Source organism: Hipposideros armiger, unplaced genomic scaffold (assembly GCF_001890085.2).
Source record: "Hipposideros armiger isolate ML-2016 unplaced genomic scaffold, ASM189008v1 scaffold_86, whole genome shotgun sequence".
In the NCBI taxonomy this organism is placed as follows: domain Eukaryota; kingdom Metazoa; phylum Chordata; class Mammalia; order Chiroptera; family Hipposideridae; genus Hipposideros; species Hipposideros armiger.
Window position 1 is genome coordinate 2,427,636 of NW_017731436.1, and position 16,394 is coordinate 2,444,029.

General features: G+C 41.1%; 1 protein-coding gene across 1 annotated transcript in view; it reads left to right on the top strand.

Moving 5' to 3' along the window:
- Positions 1-15,682, top strand: part of NOX3 (NADPH oxidase 3) — a 65,406-nt gene extending 49,724 nt beyond the window's left edge. The window contains exons 12-14 of the mRNA XM_019644163.1: positions 3,087-3,211; positions 13,480-13,634; positions 14,904-15,682. Of these exons, the coding sequence (XP_019499708.1) occupies positions 3,087-3,211; positions 13,480-13,606 (252 nt within the window). The 3' untranslated portion in view covers positions 13,607-13,634; positions 14,904-15,682. The remainder of the gene's footprint in view (positions 1-3,086; positions 3,212-13,479; positions 13,635-14,903) is intronic.
- The last annotated feature ends 712 nt before the right edge of the window (positions 15,683-16,394 follow it).

The window sequence follows — 16,394 nt, forward strand, 5'->3', positions numbered from 1 at the left end:
CCTGGCACAGCCTTTGTCTTTTGCTTTCTGGTGGCATGCGTGCTCTTCTGCTTCTAAAGTGAATTGATCCTGAGTTTCCACCTAGCAATCCTCAGTCACTTGGGAGTCACAAGACTAGGGCCCTGTTTGATTTTGTGACAATACAACTTTACCCATCCCATCTCTGCCCCTTCCAAAAGAGCTATAAGATATACTTTTTTTTCTGAACATGAGTAAATTAAAACAGACATGTTCTTCAGTTTTTGCCATGACATGTTGGAAATTCTTTAGATGCTCAAACTCCAGGAAAAAATAATTGGCGTGTTCTGTCGGTAAGGAATCAAGAGGCTGTTTTAGAAGTAGCCAATTGTTAAACTGAATTCAGCAACCTCAAAGTGGCAGAATGACAAGCACAGAAGGGACAGATGGAAAAGGTATTACACAGGGCAAATCAACAGGGTTTGAAGATTAATTGCGTATTGGGCTGAGAAATATGGAACAAATATAATTCCAAATGCTTGAACATCAGTGACTGATAACTTAACAGTACCAGTTCCATAAGTAGGAAAGGCCTTTTTTTCTATTAAATAATGCCCGAACTTCTTTGTAAGCCCTTTAAGGCCCTTCCTGATGGCAACCCACCTGTTCTACTCCACTCTTCTGTCACTGGAGCTACCAAACAGTGCATGTTCTCCTACCATGCCATGCACCTTCATGTTTTCCCTCATATGTCCCCTCTCCCTGACATGTCACTTAAGGCCCTCTGTCCCTCCCTACTGCTTACTGCACAGAATCATTCTTTATAGCCCCGTCCCCTCTGAGGCCTTCCCCAGTTCTCTTAGTCAGAATTACTTGGGGTTTCACCACAGTCATTTACTTATTTCACCAGAGCACTTTGTTTCTGTCTCTAGCACAGAAAAATCATGGTCTCATTCCTCCCATAGTAGTTGTACACATGGGCCACCTCTCCCTTTGATGACCAGTTCCTCACAAAGCAGAGACCTTCTCTCTTTCTTCTATAATATGTACCTCTCCACTTGTCATACACTGCCTGCTTGTAGGATCACTCAACAATTGTATGTGGAAGGAAACGGAAGTCACAGCATTATTTGGGAAGATTACTTTTTAGCTATGATGATCAATTTGAAGGAACAAAAAGAATTCTACATAAAAATGTGTTTGGGCAATTTCAGATGCCGGACTCTACTCAGGCAGGAAGATGAGGGCTCGGGGGAGAAAGTCTGGGTTCATCTTTATAGATTATGTTCATTGGGACCATGAAAATGGAAGTTCTTTGCAGAGCGCTGAGAGTGGAGCCTGAAAAGGCAGCTACCTTTTTTTTTTTTTTAATTTTAATTTTTTTTAGCCGAGCCATCCTGCTACCTGTTGGCAGCTCAGCGGCAGCTCAGCTCGGGCCGGGCATCGAAATGCTGTTGCTCAGAGCTCAAACTCTTGAGCGACCTCTTAACCAACTGAGCCACTTGGCCAGCTTCAGCAGCTACCTTTTGAGGCAGGAGAATATGATAGGAAAACAAAGTCTAACGTTACTTCCTCAAATCAATAAGACAGCCAAGGAGAAGTAGAATAAATGGCATTTATAATGCAAATAGGATCAAGAAGCAGCACTGTTCAGCCATGTGGTGAAGAAGCCAAGGAGGATAAGGCCTGAGTTGGTCATTAGATTTGGAGCTTAGTCAAAAGCAAATTGACTGACTCTCTTCTTTGCCCACAGCAGAAACCAGCTTACTCTATGGCACCAGTCAATCCTACTGTTAAGCAAGGGGGTTGTGGGGATGCAAAGCTGCCACTCTAGTCTGAAGGCTAATATGACGTGACTTTGGGTTCTGGTTCTGATAACAGGGCTTCTGCGCATTGCCAAGGCTCAGTCCTCAACCACTGCCTCAGTTCTTATTCCTCGACTCCCGTCTTGAACTTCACCTTTACTCTCTGTCTTGATAAACCTGCCCTCCTCTTGCCGTTTTCCTCCCTCCTGGAGTTCTTTTCCCAAACTCAGTCCCAACAACAGTCATGCTACCTGGTGTCAGACCTGCCTGATGGCAACTTCCTGCAGCCTGGAGACCTGTGATTCCGCCATCTTTGACCATCATTGACTTGGCCTGTTGGGGCACTTCCATTATGTTCTGCTCAAGCTCCCTATCCCTGGCTGTTTTTCTAGACTGAAAAGGTCAGCCGGGGAAGTCAGGCATGCAGCAGGGTAAGGGTTGGGAATAACAGGGTTGTTAGCCCAAATGGTCAGGAGCAGGAAGAGTTCGGATGTGAGCAGACAGAGTGCCCAAAGGGTAAAATACACGAGCTCAAGAACCACGGAGGGGTCTAAGGGATGAGAACAGGAGACACAAATCCCAGGAGATAAAAAGGAAGTAGCCATCAGAATTCAACAACAACAGAATTATCACTGGGTATTGCGATGACTAGACTCTTACTCGTCAGCCGCTAGTTACCTGATGCCTGGTTGCATTCATTTTATTGGAATTCAGATCACGGGGCACAGAGCTCCTTACTTTGTGGTTCTCATCCACCACGTCCTGTCTGCCAGACTCAGCACCCTCCTTGCACTCGAACCCAGACAGTGCGCTTCAAACCATTTTAACCGGGGAGGCAGATGTGATTGTAAGATCTTCTTCCTGGATGTCTCCTATCCCTTTCATCTGGCAGTGCCTTTCTCAAATCCCCAAGGTTTAGTAGTAAGTGAACGGGGACAAAGGTACAGGTTAATTTTTGAAAAGGTTGGCAGAGAAAAGGAAGTAGCGTAGTGCTTGCTTTCCCTTAGCCATATTTACTCTATTGCTCTCATCTTTTTAAAGAAAACTCTTCTTTCAAGGTTCACGTGACTGCACATCTACTATGTGGAAAGTGCTTTGTATCAATAGTGCTCAAGGAAGAATACAAAGAAATGTGAGATATGATGCCTGTCCGAAAATGCAGAATCAGTGATACCTGATAACGACGAGCATTTCTAGCCCCATAAAGAATTATTTTGAGTATTATATCTACCAATGAGCATAATTCTTTCATCCCTTATTTAGTAGCAGGTTCCTTTTTTTTTTTTTCCTGATGGTCATCTGATACCACAATTTTTATTCTAGGCTATTCACATAGCTTTACACTGGGATGAAAACACTGACGTGATTACAGGATTAAAGCAGAAGACCTTCTATGGAAGACCCAACTGGAACAATGAGTTCCGGCAGATAGCCTACAACCACCCCAGGTAAGGCACTCCCTTTCCTCTGCCTGCCGAGCGCCTCCCTGGAGAGACAGGTGGCCGCTGAAATGGCAGGCTCTTGGGCACGAGCTGGTTAGTGTGCAGGAGTGGGCATCCTGTTTAGCGATAAAATGTCGACCTTAGGAAAGGTGGTCATGGGTATTTCGGGAACCACAATCTCTGCTTGACTGGCTTATAACATCTGACAATTAGCGATTACATTGAAACTTTCACACCTCAACTCAGCTAAAGATAGTATTTCTTAAACTACCTATGTTTTCAAGAAAATTTGGGTGAACAAAGGTGACCTGTAATCACCCGACTGGAGAAGTCACCTATGTCCAACTGTAAACTGCATGTAGCATGTCTGGCACAGCAGACAGAAAATGTTATAAAAGCAGAGATTTGGGCTTGGTGGGTAAACACCAGGGCCTGAGCCCCAGTGCCTGGGTGTGAACTCCGGCTCTGCCCTTACCACCAGTTCTCCTGGACAGGTGATTTATCCTGCCGTGGACTTAGTCGCCTTCTCTGGAAACTGCAGACAATAGTAGTGCTTACCGCCTAGGCTTCTGTGAGGATGAAATGTGTGAATATGCATAAAGTGCCTACAACAGACTTTGAATTCAGTAAATGTTAGCTGCTATCATTATTATTATCATTTCAGTTATTACTATAATTACCATCATTATATAATAAACTTCTATGGAGAAGAGGATGAGCATTTGTTCTAGGACCAAAAGATGGGGGTGAAGGCTGTGCTTTCTGATTCTAGAAGCTACCAGTTGTGTAACTTTAGCTTGTTCAAGCTTTGGGGCTCCATTGTAAAACGTGGATGATACCATGCGGTCAGGACTGTGTTTATAATTAAACAAACAAACAAACATAGCATGTTGAAGTGCTCGCTAAAGTGTAAAGCACTAATGCAAACATTTGTCATTGTTATTATGTGTCCCCTAAATCAGTCTTTGTTTTGAACCTCCATTGTCTATGGCTCTTGAAAGTCAGTATGTCTTCATATTGTTTTTGTTTAAGAATACTTTCCATCATTGAGCAAAGACCTGAAGGAAACAAGGCAGTGTGCCATGTGGACAAACAGGAAAGAGGAGGGTAGCACATGCCCGGGCCCTGGGACAGGAGACACCGTTCCTGGCATGAGCCAAGAGGCCAGTGAGGTTGGAACAGAGCAGGTGAAAGGGAGGGTAACAGGAGAGGGCATTTAGGAGAGGTAACTGGGGGACAGGCTCAGGTCATTATAAGACTGTAGATTTTATGCTGAGAAGGGAAACCACTGAAAGGTTTGAGCAGAAGAGTGACGTGATCAATCTCGTGTTTAATGTGATGGCTTCTGGCTGCTGTGAGAGAATAGACTGTACGCATTCTAAGGCAGACGTGAGGAGCCCAGCAAGGAAGACAGCAGTGGTGGGAGCTTGGATTAGGAGCAGTGGAGGTGTTGAGAAGCAATTCGATTCTGGATATTTTTTGAAGGTATAGCTGGCATGACTTGCTGATGGTTTGGATGGGAGGCGGGCATGGCTCAAGCTAGAATGGACTTACCACTTACTGATATGCGGATGGCTGTAAGAAGAACTGGTTGGCAGGCACTGAATATCAGGGGTTCTGTTTTTTGATATGTTTAGCTTAAGATGTCTGTTATGCATCAGATGTTGAGTAGGCAGATGAATATGAGTCTGGAGTTTAGGGGGGATGTTCAGGCTGGAGATATGTACTTAGGAGGTATCGGCATTGGGAGATGTCAGCATATAAAATGTGTTTGGAACCGTGAAACTGGATGAGGTCACCGAAGAAGCAAGTACAGGTTGACAGGAGTTCAAGAACCACGATATTTGGAGGAGAGGGCAACATAGTCTCCATCCGCAGGTTACAGGCTTTAATATCTCTATTACTCACAGCTGTCATTAATCACGTCCTTTAGGTCTTCTATACCCTGACTTTTTTTCTGTCCACTTTATCAGTATTGAACCATAAAGAGTAAATTAAAATCTACTGGGGCATTTCTGACTAATTCCTGTGGTTTCCCTATCATCTTGCCATCTCTCCACTCCATGTTGGTATTGCTGCTTTGTGGGCTTCCTTCATAGAGCTCATTGTTTCATTAAACATTTTGTAATTCTCTGGTATTTTTTATGCTCTATGGAAAACTTTTCTGGTGAATATTATTCATCTTTTGGCCAGTGTGGCTGCTCTTCTTTGCATTTTTTCTTATATTCTCATTGTGTCACAACTCTCCCACTTTCTTTTATATTGTCATTGAACTTGTTAGACTTCCCTGCAGTAGCTATAGGACAGAGGTTTGGTGAGGAGGGAGGTGTGGAAGGAGTAACCAGGTAGCATCCAAAGTTCATAACCCGGGCCATTCCAGTGGCACCTTTCACTCCAACTGAAAACGCCCCATGCTCCCTGATACTCCTGCCAACCCCTTCCACAGCCTGTGCCCCGGCAGCCTGCCCAGGAAAACCTGGACTTAAAACAAGAGTATTCACTGTGCGGACTCTGGACTCCTGACCACACCATGTTCGCACCAGCCCAGGGGAGAGTTAGTTGGAAGGAGTACTTGTAGGGACTTATTCCCGACCTTGAATTGTCCTGAGAATAAAAGACTTCCAAGAAAGGTCAAGAAATCTTAACTTTTGCCTTCAGGGCTAAGGGAGGGAGGGAGTGGACCAGCTGCACAATCACTTCCCCTTTTGGGCTCAGCATTAGGTGACCTTAAGAGCCAGCCAAGCCCCACAGCAAGTGGCCTTGGGACTCTCCCGGCACCACTCCAGAAACCCATTTGCTCCATTTTGCCTCTTTCCTTGACTCTTGCGGACACTTGACCTAGAATCCAGTTCTAACTCCCTATCTTCTCTCCAAACGTGGTGCTTTGAGCCCATCCTGGCTCCTGGAGCTTGAGAATCTGGTTCCTATGTGCATCCTCCTCAGCACCCAGTCCTGATCCTAACCCCCTAGCCCGCCCCCTCTGAGCCCTGAAAGCCATCACCCTTCATCTCAAAACCACGGGGTATTTGTCCAGAGGAAGAGACTGGATCATTTTATCTGTGGTTTCCTTAAAAAGTTTATAGGTACAAAACTAACAAAAGGTTACAAGCTCATATGTTACAGCCACAACCAGGTTTTTTATTGCTATTTTCTCCTTTTTGAAAAAAAAAGTATATTCATCTAATAAATGTATTATGCTCAGTTTTCAATGATCGTGGGATGAATGTTCCTATGTTGCAGGCTTTTGATGCAGATACATCTTGGTTTTAAGTTCTTATAGATAGGATCACTCTTCATTATGATTTTCATTTATTGATATCTCACACTGAATTTGTTGATTTTTGCGACACATGAAGTTTGCAGCCCTTTGGGGAAGACCTTCCAAGCCAAACCATTTAATTATCTCCATTCCCCTGGAAAGGTGTGAGTCATAAACAGAGCATCAAGAGACAGAGAGTGAAACTGAGTTTGCATAAACTCTGCCCCCAAAATTATGTTGTATAGGTGCTGAGAAGTGAGTCTGTCCATTTTGCAGGAAGTAAGGAATAGTGAACAGTTGGACGGTAGGAACGCGATATGGGTGTCACTTTTCTTGTTGCCCGTGAGGAGCGTGTTGATTCCTTTTTAGAAGCCAAAAGCAACGTTTACTTCATCAATGTACTTAAAGCCCAGCTGAATTTTTTAGCACAGTAGCGACATAAACTGTCTTCCTGGTGGAGGACTTCATCTTTTCCATAGTATAAGAGGCCCCCAAGGCTTGATGTCACGGACTCAATCAAGCCTCTGCAGCGGTTCTCAACCTTTCACAGGGGTCACCTAAGACCATCGGAAAACACATATTTTCGATGGTCTTAGGAACCGAGACACCGCTCCTCCATCTGTCTCCAGGCCCACATGCAGATACGCCCACATACGAATACCTGGCGACCCCTGTGAAAGGGTCATTTGACCCCCAACGGGGTCACGACCCACAGGTTGAGAACCGCTGCTCTACAGTGTACTTCCTAGGCCCAAATTTTTTAAATGGCCTATTTGTAATAGCCTTAGATTCTAGAATACTGCAACTTGTTATATAGCTTCTACTATCAATTAATATTAGACACGTGTAGGCAGAGCTCAATTATCATTCTGTCCCTGGAATGCCAGCTCCCTGGGAACAGACGAGTTGCCAATCACAAGCTTAGCACCACCCTCCCAAAAGACTTTTAAAATGACCTCCTTAAAATAATTTTGTTTTCTGCTGTGCAAAAGAAGATTTATGTTTAATGAAGCTTTTAATGAAGAAATCTCGGAAAGAGAATGCCAATAAAATCTAATTTTTAAACAAGAAAATTTAATATGGAGAAGTATTTCAATATCCTGGCCTTTGTCCAGATATAGATGAAACACACAATCCAATTACGGTTCGGCACAAAGGACAAAGTAACATTAATTTTCCTCAAGATGGTTATTAAAGAGATAAACAGTATGTTTCCCCCTGATTATGTCAAGGATGTGTTTGTTCCCCAGCCTACTTGGCTAGTCTTACAAGACAGGCCTGTTCTGTCATTAGCTCATATCTTTTGGCAAAGATAGGTCAGAAAGAATTGGTGGGTTTGTTAGTGGCCTCAAAAGACTTTCTTTGTTCTTGAGAACCTTTGAAGTGGGCCCTCAACCATTTCTATTCATCAACGAGAAGCCAAGGATTCTTAGGGCTTACTCTTTTAAAAACATTTACCTGTTCGCTCAAAGCTGGAGTTGGTTCTTGTTCTAAAAAGAAGGAGTTAAGTCAAAAGAATAAAGGGAAGAGGGGCAAAAACTATTTTTTTATGGAACATGAAAAACAGCACCAGAAATAAAGCTTGAAGGGAAGCAGATCAAAGAGAATAGTGCAAGCTATAAAGGAACCAGAAAATTGCAAAAATAACAGTAATAGAGAAACAAATTGATGGACATCAAAATGAATACAAATAAGGAATGGGGAAGAAAAAAATTAAACAGAGATCAAAGACTGAAAGTTGAAAATGGCCAAGTGTATTCTGTTGTTATTGTTTACAATTATTTTTTATAATTATACCAGCTGTATTACAAAAACACAAATGTAGTTTGAAAAGATCAACAAATAGTAAGTAGATGTATAAAAAGTAAGTCTTTGATTGATATGCCCCAAATCATATGCATGTGACAACTGCTATACACTGCTTAATTTAGACAAACATAGAAAAGTCCTGTAAACACAAAAAACAATGCAAGTTATTCTCCCAATTAAAGTAGAGTGGGTTTATTAAATACATGTATTAATATCCATCTTACTAATCTATAGAAAAGTGTATCTTATATAAAAATGGAAGCTGTATTTCACTTTTTGTAAACATTCTCAATATGTTCCCAAGCTTTAGACAAACATTCAGAAAATCAGAAAATCATATCCAAGAAGGTAGACAGAATGAAAATAAATATATTTGTATCACATCTAGCTACTTTTTTTGATAGACGCACATTGTGCATATACTCAACTTTCTGGATGTATGGATCAGTTGTTTTTAATTAATTGAACAAAATGATTTTCCATAAGACTCCAATCTTTGATCTTACACTTCACATATTTATAGTTTGCCACTTTCGACTTATCTACTAATAACTTCACCATGTCTTGTAGGCGGGAAACTTTATGTAATTAATTACCATAAAAACTTTGAAGAGGTAGTCATTTTTTCATAACTTCAATAGAAGTGTTTCTTTTATCTGGAAGGAAAAAAATAAAGGATAAAAGAATACCATTTGTTAGAGCAGTTCAGCCCAACCCAATGATGAGCAAGGTGCTGACCACATGACTGGAAGCCCCTAGTCCATATTGTATGAATGTATTTTAGACCACCCATTGTTTTCAGAGATGTAAAAATACCTTTATGCTAAATTGAGTACATGTGTCCATCTGGAGGCACATTTGCTGTGTGCACGCCCTCCACTTCTCGTTTGTACATGCATATGTGCAAAGTGCCTTTAAATGATATTTTTAAGAAATTAACATTCTGATTATAGCATACAAGGCCCTCTGTCTGACAGGATATCCTACACATTCCTTATATGACTAAAATATTCAGAATCCTCAAAGAAATAGACTTAAATGGAAATCCCACAAATGATAGCTACATGAGAAAAATAACAGTGCCATAAACTTAGGACTGGGATATAGTTAGCATATTGAAATAGTACCTTTCCACCAGAGGATACCAGGTCTCCACTTATAATCAAGTAAAAAGATTCAAGGAAATCTACTGGCGCTATTCCATTTGTGGTAGGTGGGATTAGGGAGGTGTGTGACCCCAAGGTAGATTTATCATCATTGCTCTGCAAAGTTTCTATCAAATCATTAGATATGGCAAAAATATTAGGTTATTTATGTATGAAGGTGTGTATATTTCAGTGTTTTATCAGAGAGGGAGTGGGGACAGGATTGACAGGAAAATGGCTCTGCCATTTCCAGGGATCCAATGCTACAGGTCAACTACGTTCATTTCTCTCTGCGCTTTGACCATGACACCCTCAAAGACAGCATCTGTATCTATGGTCCTGACAGCCAAGCACAGTGACCAGCCTCGGCAAGCGGGGGAACAGTGAGAAGGATGAGGAAGCTGGAACAGGAGTCCTGACTCTTGTCGGGGAAGATGGAGTCGGTGGGAAGAGGGCAGAAGTGCCACAGCAGTGAGGACGCTGTCAGAAAGGGCCGCCTGTGGGTCCCAATGAACAGCAGAGTAATTAGGGATCAGAGAAAACTACAGAGCAAGCTGCTATCCATTCGTTGCAAGATGGGTTAAAAAAACAAACAAACAAAAAAAACTGGTCCACACAATTATCATCATGGTTATGAAAAAGACGATGTTGTTCCAAATATAATTATGCGATGAATCATTTGGAGGCATATCTAATGAAAATCATTCTCTAGGAAAGACTAACCAGAAGTTGTGTCCATCGCCTGATACTGTGTTGGTAGCTCCTGTCTTCTTTCAAAACCTACATAAATCCACAGGAAGTCTTCTGTTTATTGATTTTATTTGCAGAGAGCACTCAGGGTATAAAGTAATTTGATTTTTCTTTTTTTAAATGGAGTTTAGGGTCTGCCCCTACAGGGTTATAACTTACCAAGCATAAAAGCCAACACATAAAAACAAACATACAATTTAAAGAGAGAAGGACTCAAGGCACCGGAACCTGGGAATCCAGCAAGATGGTGGAATGACCCCCAGGCACATCCACTCTCCCATATATCTGCTGGATGGAAATCTCCTGGTGGGCGACACTTTGAATGCCTTTCACGCATAGCATTGCTGAATTGTTTTGAAAAACGCATCAGCCCCACAGAGACGAGATGACAGTTATTCAGCAAATAAGAGAGAGGAAAAAGGGACTTTCTTTATTGTGTATCAGAGTTAAATATAATGCTGTAATGCTGACCATCTTTGCAGCAGTGTAAAATTTGTCCCTTTCTCATCAAAGTCAGCAGCTCAGACTGATCAATGCCGCGACTGTCCCTGATCCAAATTCTCCTGTGTGCAAACTCGGCAGGCTGTGCGCTGGAGAGTAACACCTCGTGTTTTTATACTTCTTTTACAGAGAAACTATTTTTTTAAAGCAATCGTGGTAATTTAACTTTATAGAAGGATTTTTTTTCCTTACCAACCCCATTAGAGTTCTGTTGCACTTGTCCATTGCCTCGTAAAAGAAGAGAGAGGGAGAGAGAGAGAGAGAATGCTGCTGCATCTGTGCCTTCACCACTTTGTGTGGATTCTCAGCTCCTTAATTCACAGTTCACATTTGTGGCGTGAAATCGCTGTATGTGAAATCAGCAATGCCATGGAGGGTAAGCGAGGCAGGCCAAAGAGTGCCATGTGTGGGGACAGGAATGCACGAGAGCTGGCAAAGGACTGGCCTTTCAGCCTTAGTGGAAGGTACATGAAGAACAGCTTCTGCCATACTTTGGTGATTGTACAACCATGCCAGGCACGTGAATACAGAAAAGTGTGTACTTAGCTGTGCAGTGTTATAGCCACAACTTCAAAAGAAGCCAGGTAGCTGTGAACTGCTGGGGACACCAGTGGTGTGCCTGGCAGTCAGCAATCAGCATCCTTTGACATGGAGTCTTCGAGGCAGAGCATCAAAGAGCAGCCCCAGCTTCTGCAAGCAGTCACCGTGGCTGCAAACGGAAGGGCAATCTCAGCCCGTTGGGAGTGGGCCAGTGGGCAATCTCTTTGGTGACACCTACACTAATGGAAAAAGATCACCACCCATAACAGCATCTTTGAACCTAGATGCAGGGATACCTCTGGGCATCAGGCGCAGAGCCAAGCTGTGACTCCTCACTGGGAAAGGTTTTGCCTTGACCCATCTGTCATTCTAAACGCTTCAGTCCAGGATTCAGAAAGCCTCGCAATAGAGTTGAACCAGGAAGCCTGTAATCATCTCTGGGTTAACAGCCCACCTCACATCTTCTGTTCCGTTTTGTGGAGTGGGCAGACACTCTGTGGGTCATAACATAAGCTGACTGTTACTGAGAGCTCACCATGCGCCAAGCACAGGACAGACAGCTATACCCGCAGTGTCTTGTCCAATCCTCATTACATAGAAGAGGAGAGGGGAGCTTTCAGGAGACACTTAACATGCCCAACGTCACTCAGCAACAAACGGGTGGGATCACCATCACTCTTAACTACTGCCTTATATTTCCATAAACACCTTACACTTGCTTCATTAAGTCATAAACTCATATTTTTCAATAGGAAATACTTTCTGAAAAAGTGCTTTCTCGAATTTAGTCATGAGAATGATGTCTTTAGAAATAGTACTTATACATTTTAAACATATTGTCACTTGTAAATGAATCCACTTGATAAGTTCCTTTGAAGCTAGAGTTTGAAATGTAATTGAACCATCAAATTCTACCATGGATATTATGGTCCCGGAACACATAATTAAACGTGGATATGATACATGGCAGAGAACCACGTTAATATATAAGCTAAGAAGAATAAGGCTATAGAGGCGCTTCCCAACCAAAACCAGGTACAAAGAGCTTGAGGTGGCGTAGGGGGCTGGTCCTAGGTTCTGAGGAATTCCTCTGAGCCAGTGTTTCTCAAAGTGCGGCTCATAGACAAGGTGCTTCAGTATCACCTGGGGGTCTTGTGACAAGCTCATCCCCTGGACTTGAGCCTGGGAACCTATATTTTAACAATCTGCCTAGATAGTTTTATGCACAGCAACGTAGGAGAGCTTTTGATGTAGAGTAACTAGCTAAGCTTGTGCCCGAGACTGGAAAAATGCTGCGAGGAACAGCACAAGGCAAGCGAAGGGGAAACGTGGTGTCTAAGTCCATAGAGACGGCCCCTCCCAGCTTCCAGACACCACCTGATCCCTTTCCCCGGTGGGGCTGTTTATGGGTAAGGAGCGCTGGCAGTCTCGGTCACAGGGGATTGGAGCAGCCCTGGGACAGTCACGGCAGGCAAAAATCCTTCTTTGGCACAGCTTTCCAAAATGCCATGATTACAGGTGACAGCTTTTGGGTGACCACATCTTCAGCAATGTCTTTTTCCTTTCCAACTCTTCTATTTGCCCTTTTTTGAAAACTAAAGTAATTCCAACAGGGGAAATAAACTGGGTTGCTGACTTGAGTATAAATTGTTTTATCTATAAAAAGGCAGGGTTGCACAGGGTGTTAGTAATCCTGAACACTTGCCGAATGCACGAACACATCTTGCTTTCAATTACATGTACAATGGAGTCATTATTATCTTTGTTTTGCGCATGTGGAGATTGAGGTCCAGTGTGTCTTGCCCAACACCACGCAGATAATAATAACCAGCAGAACCATTCATTCATTCATTCAAACAAACATGTGCTGATTGTCTACTTTATGCCGGTAAGAGATGAATAAAACAGACCCGGTCCCTGCTCTCAAGGAGCTTACATTCTAGCCACCATCCAATCAATGTCACCAGACTAAAAATCTAGGCCGTGTGACTTCTATATTGACACTCCCTCCCCAGTCATTAGGGCTCCCCAGTCTCAATCCTCTTGGCTTCCCTACCTGTGCGATTCAGACCATCACAGGACCCTGAGCACCTGTGGAAGGCCGTGGTACTGAAAGTTGGGAAAGAGAATCTGAGAAAAAAGGAAGCGAGTGGAGGAAAGTCATCAAGTAAAGTCACAACCACAGCCGCTTCCCTGGTTTTCTAACTCTGTCTTGGCTCCTGGCTAGCCTTGCCCTGTGTAACACTCTCCTCTCTCACCCCCCACTGCAGCAGCAGCATTGGCGTGTTCTTCTGTGGGCCAAAACCTCTCTCAAAGACCCTTCGAAGGATGTGCCGCTTATATTCATCTGCCGACCCCAGGGGAGTCCATTTTTATTACAACAAAGAAAGCTTCTAGACTTTGGAGATAAAAACGCATGTACTGTGTAAGTTGGCTACCATCCTATAGGTCAGGGGTTGGAAACTTTTCCTGTTAAGGGACAAATAGTAACGATTTTAGGCTCTGTGGACCATGTGCTCTGTCACAACTATTCAGCTCTGCCATTGTAATGCACAAATAGAGTAGCAACAAACAATACATCAGTGAATGGAGGTAGCTGTGTTCCCACGAAACTTCATTAATGAACACTGACTGATTTTCATGCAATTTTCCTGTGACATGAAATATTCTTCTTTTGATTTGTTTTCAGTGATTTAAAAATGTAAAAGACATTCTTAGCTCATAGAATCCAAAACCAGATAGTGGACCAGTTGGTCATTTGCTGACCCGATATAGAGAATCTTTCCCAGGCTTGCTATCATTCTTAACAGCACATTCAACATGGAGACTAGCATGGTGGCTTGGATTATCATCTCCTCTAGAAGTCATTTCAAATTTCCATCACCCTGATGGCAGATGCCTTATATCCAAACCTGATCTTTTCTGCTTAAACTTAAGCTCCTTTGCACTTTATTTTTTTTCCATCCTCTATAGACCTGAGAAATCACTGATGGGGGTTATCTTTCACAAAAATCTTTTATATACTTGAAAATGGCAATAAAATCATCCTTTCCCTATCCATTTTCTAGCCTAAACACCACTGAATTCTTAACCTTTCATCCTAGGACATATATTGTAGCCCTTCAATCATTCTCATTGCTCTTCTTTAAATCCATTTCCTTGTCTTCACATCCTTTTAAAATGTGCTGACTAAAATGAGACATAATATTCTAAATAATACAAGCATGACTAGTAGTGAGTGGAAGAGTGATATTTTAGATTTCGTATGCCATATGCTTTTCAATATAACTGAATTCTGTTTGCCTCTATTTTTTTCTCTTTTCCTTCCTTCCTTATTCTTTCTCATTCTCTTTTAACAAATACTTTTTATTACTACAACATTTTGATCTGTGATCATTTTGACACTTACGCTCGAACTCACCTTGTACCTCACAGACATATTGTGATTCTGTTTTAAATTAAACACTCTCATTGAGCTGATCTTTCCATACCATGCAGCTGTTTCACCCCAAAAATGTTCCCAAAGTATTCTTCATATCACCTAGTTTTCTCTGCTAGTACTGATTAAATCTTTTAGAATTTTTCTTTCTAATATTTCAAGACTGTTTTGAAGTTTAGCACCAGAGACCAATACTACTATTTACCTTAGTAATATCTACAGATTTCATTAGTAACATCTAAAACTTTTCTTTAGATTTTTTATCATGTTATTGAATCCAAAGAACTCCACTATGCATTCTTGCCACTGCCTATTAATATAAGCTCCCAATGGGGAAGAGTTTGTGATAACTAGCCATTGAGAACAGTACACCACCCCATACTTCCTTAGCTTATAAATAACATGCCATATGCAACAGAACAAAGCATTTATTGAAATTAAAATAGATCGTGTTTTACAAATGATCCTTAATGCTTCTGATACTTAAAGCTATCATTCTGCCATAAAAGAGAATTAAACTGGTCTGACATGATTTGTTTTACAAAACCAGGCAGCCACTTAAGCTCTTTTAGGTATTTCTAAATTATAAATTGATAATTTCTTTTACTTTATCCTCAGATACTGACATTGATTCTATGATTTTAAAATATACTTTAGGAAGAATGTTGGGTATATTCCCTGAGTCTCAAAAATTATTTCTAGTAACTCTGCATTGCAATTTCTCAGTGTCTTTAACTATTGCTTGATGTATATCATTTGAATTCTACTAATTTTAGTTCACCCAGTTTTTTTTCTGTATATTTATTTCCCTACTTAAGTTTGATTCAGCCTTCATAACTAGAACTTTCTGCAGTCAAATGTATATATTCAATCTTTACTTTAGCAGGAAAATTAAATACATTAAAAGATTTCCTCTTGGTTGTAGTCAATCATTACTTTTCTTTCCCTGTATATTTGATAATAAAATGCACTCTCTAATCAACTAATTTTGTCTAATAAATGAGAACATACTTGTCCTTAAAAACAGATTTCAATCTCTGTACATTTCTGTCAATTTTCTTATAAACCTAAAACTGTTCTAAAAAAATAAAAAGTATTTTAAAAAAACAAACAAAAACAGATTTTGCTGCATCTTTAAAAATCTCTGCTGTTTGCATCCCCGTTTTATTGACCTTTATGCTACTCCCCTACATACTGTGTAGAATCTGACCTATCTAAATAGAAAAAAAATTCAAAGAGCTAGTAGGCTTCTTTAAGCCGCAATAGCCAAATAGATAACGTGATATTTTTTTTAAAAGCAGTCTATTCAACATGAAACAAAACATGTAGCAAACCTATACATATATTTAACAAGAATTATGCAAGATGTTTTGAAAAATGAAAAAATAGTTATAGAGAAATTTTCAAATGTGTAGAAATAGCATGTTCCTGAATAAGAATATTAAACATACTAAAAATATCGATTTGTTCCAGATTCATTAATAGGTTAAATAAAATTCCAATCAAAATTTAAATTGTCTTTAAAAAGTTTTGAAATGGTAGATATTCTAAAGTTCATCTAGGATAATATATATAAGGAAGAAAGATAAAAGCAAAAACAAATGTGAAAAAGAAAATAAACCAAAAGAAAGGAAAGGAAGACAAGTGGAGAGAAAGAAGACAAAAGGATGGGGAAGGGAAAGGAAAGAAGAGAAAGGAAAAGAAAATTCAACATCCAAACGCATCATCATGAAAGAGAAGACCCCT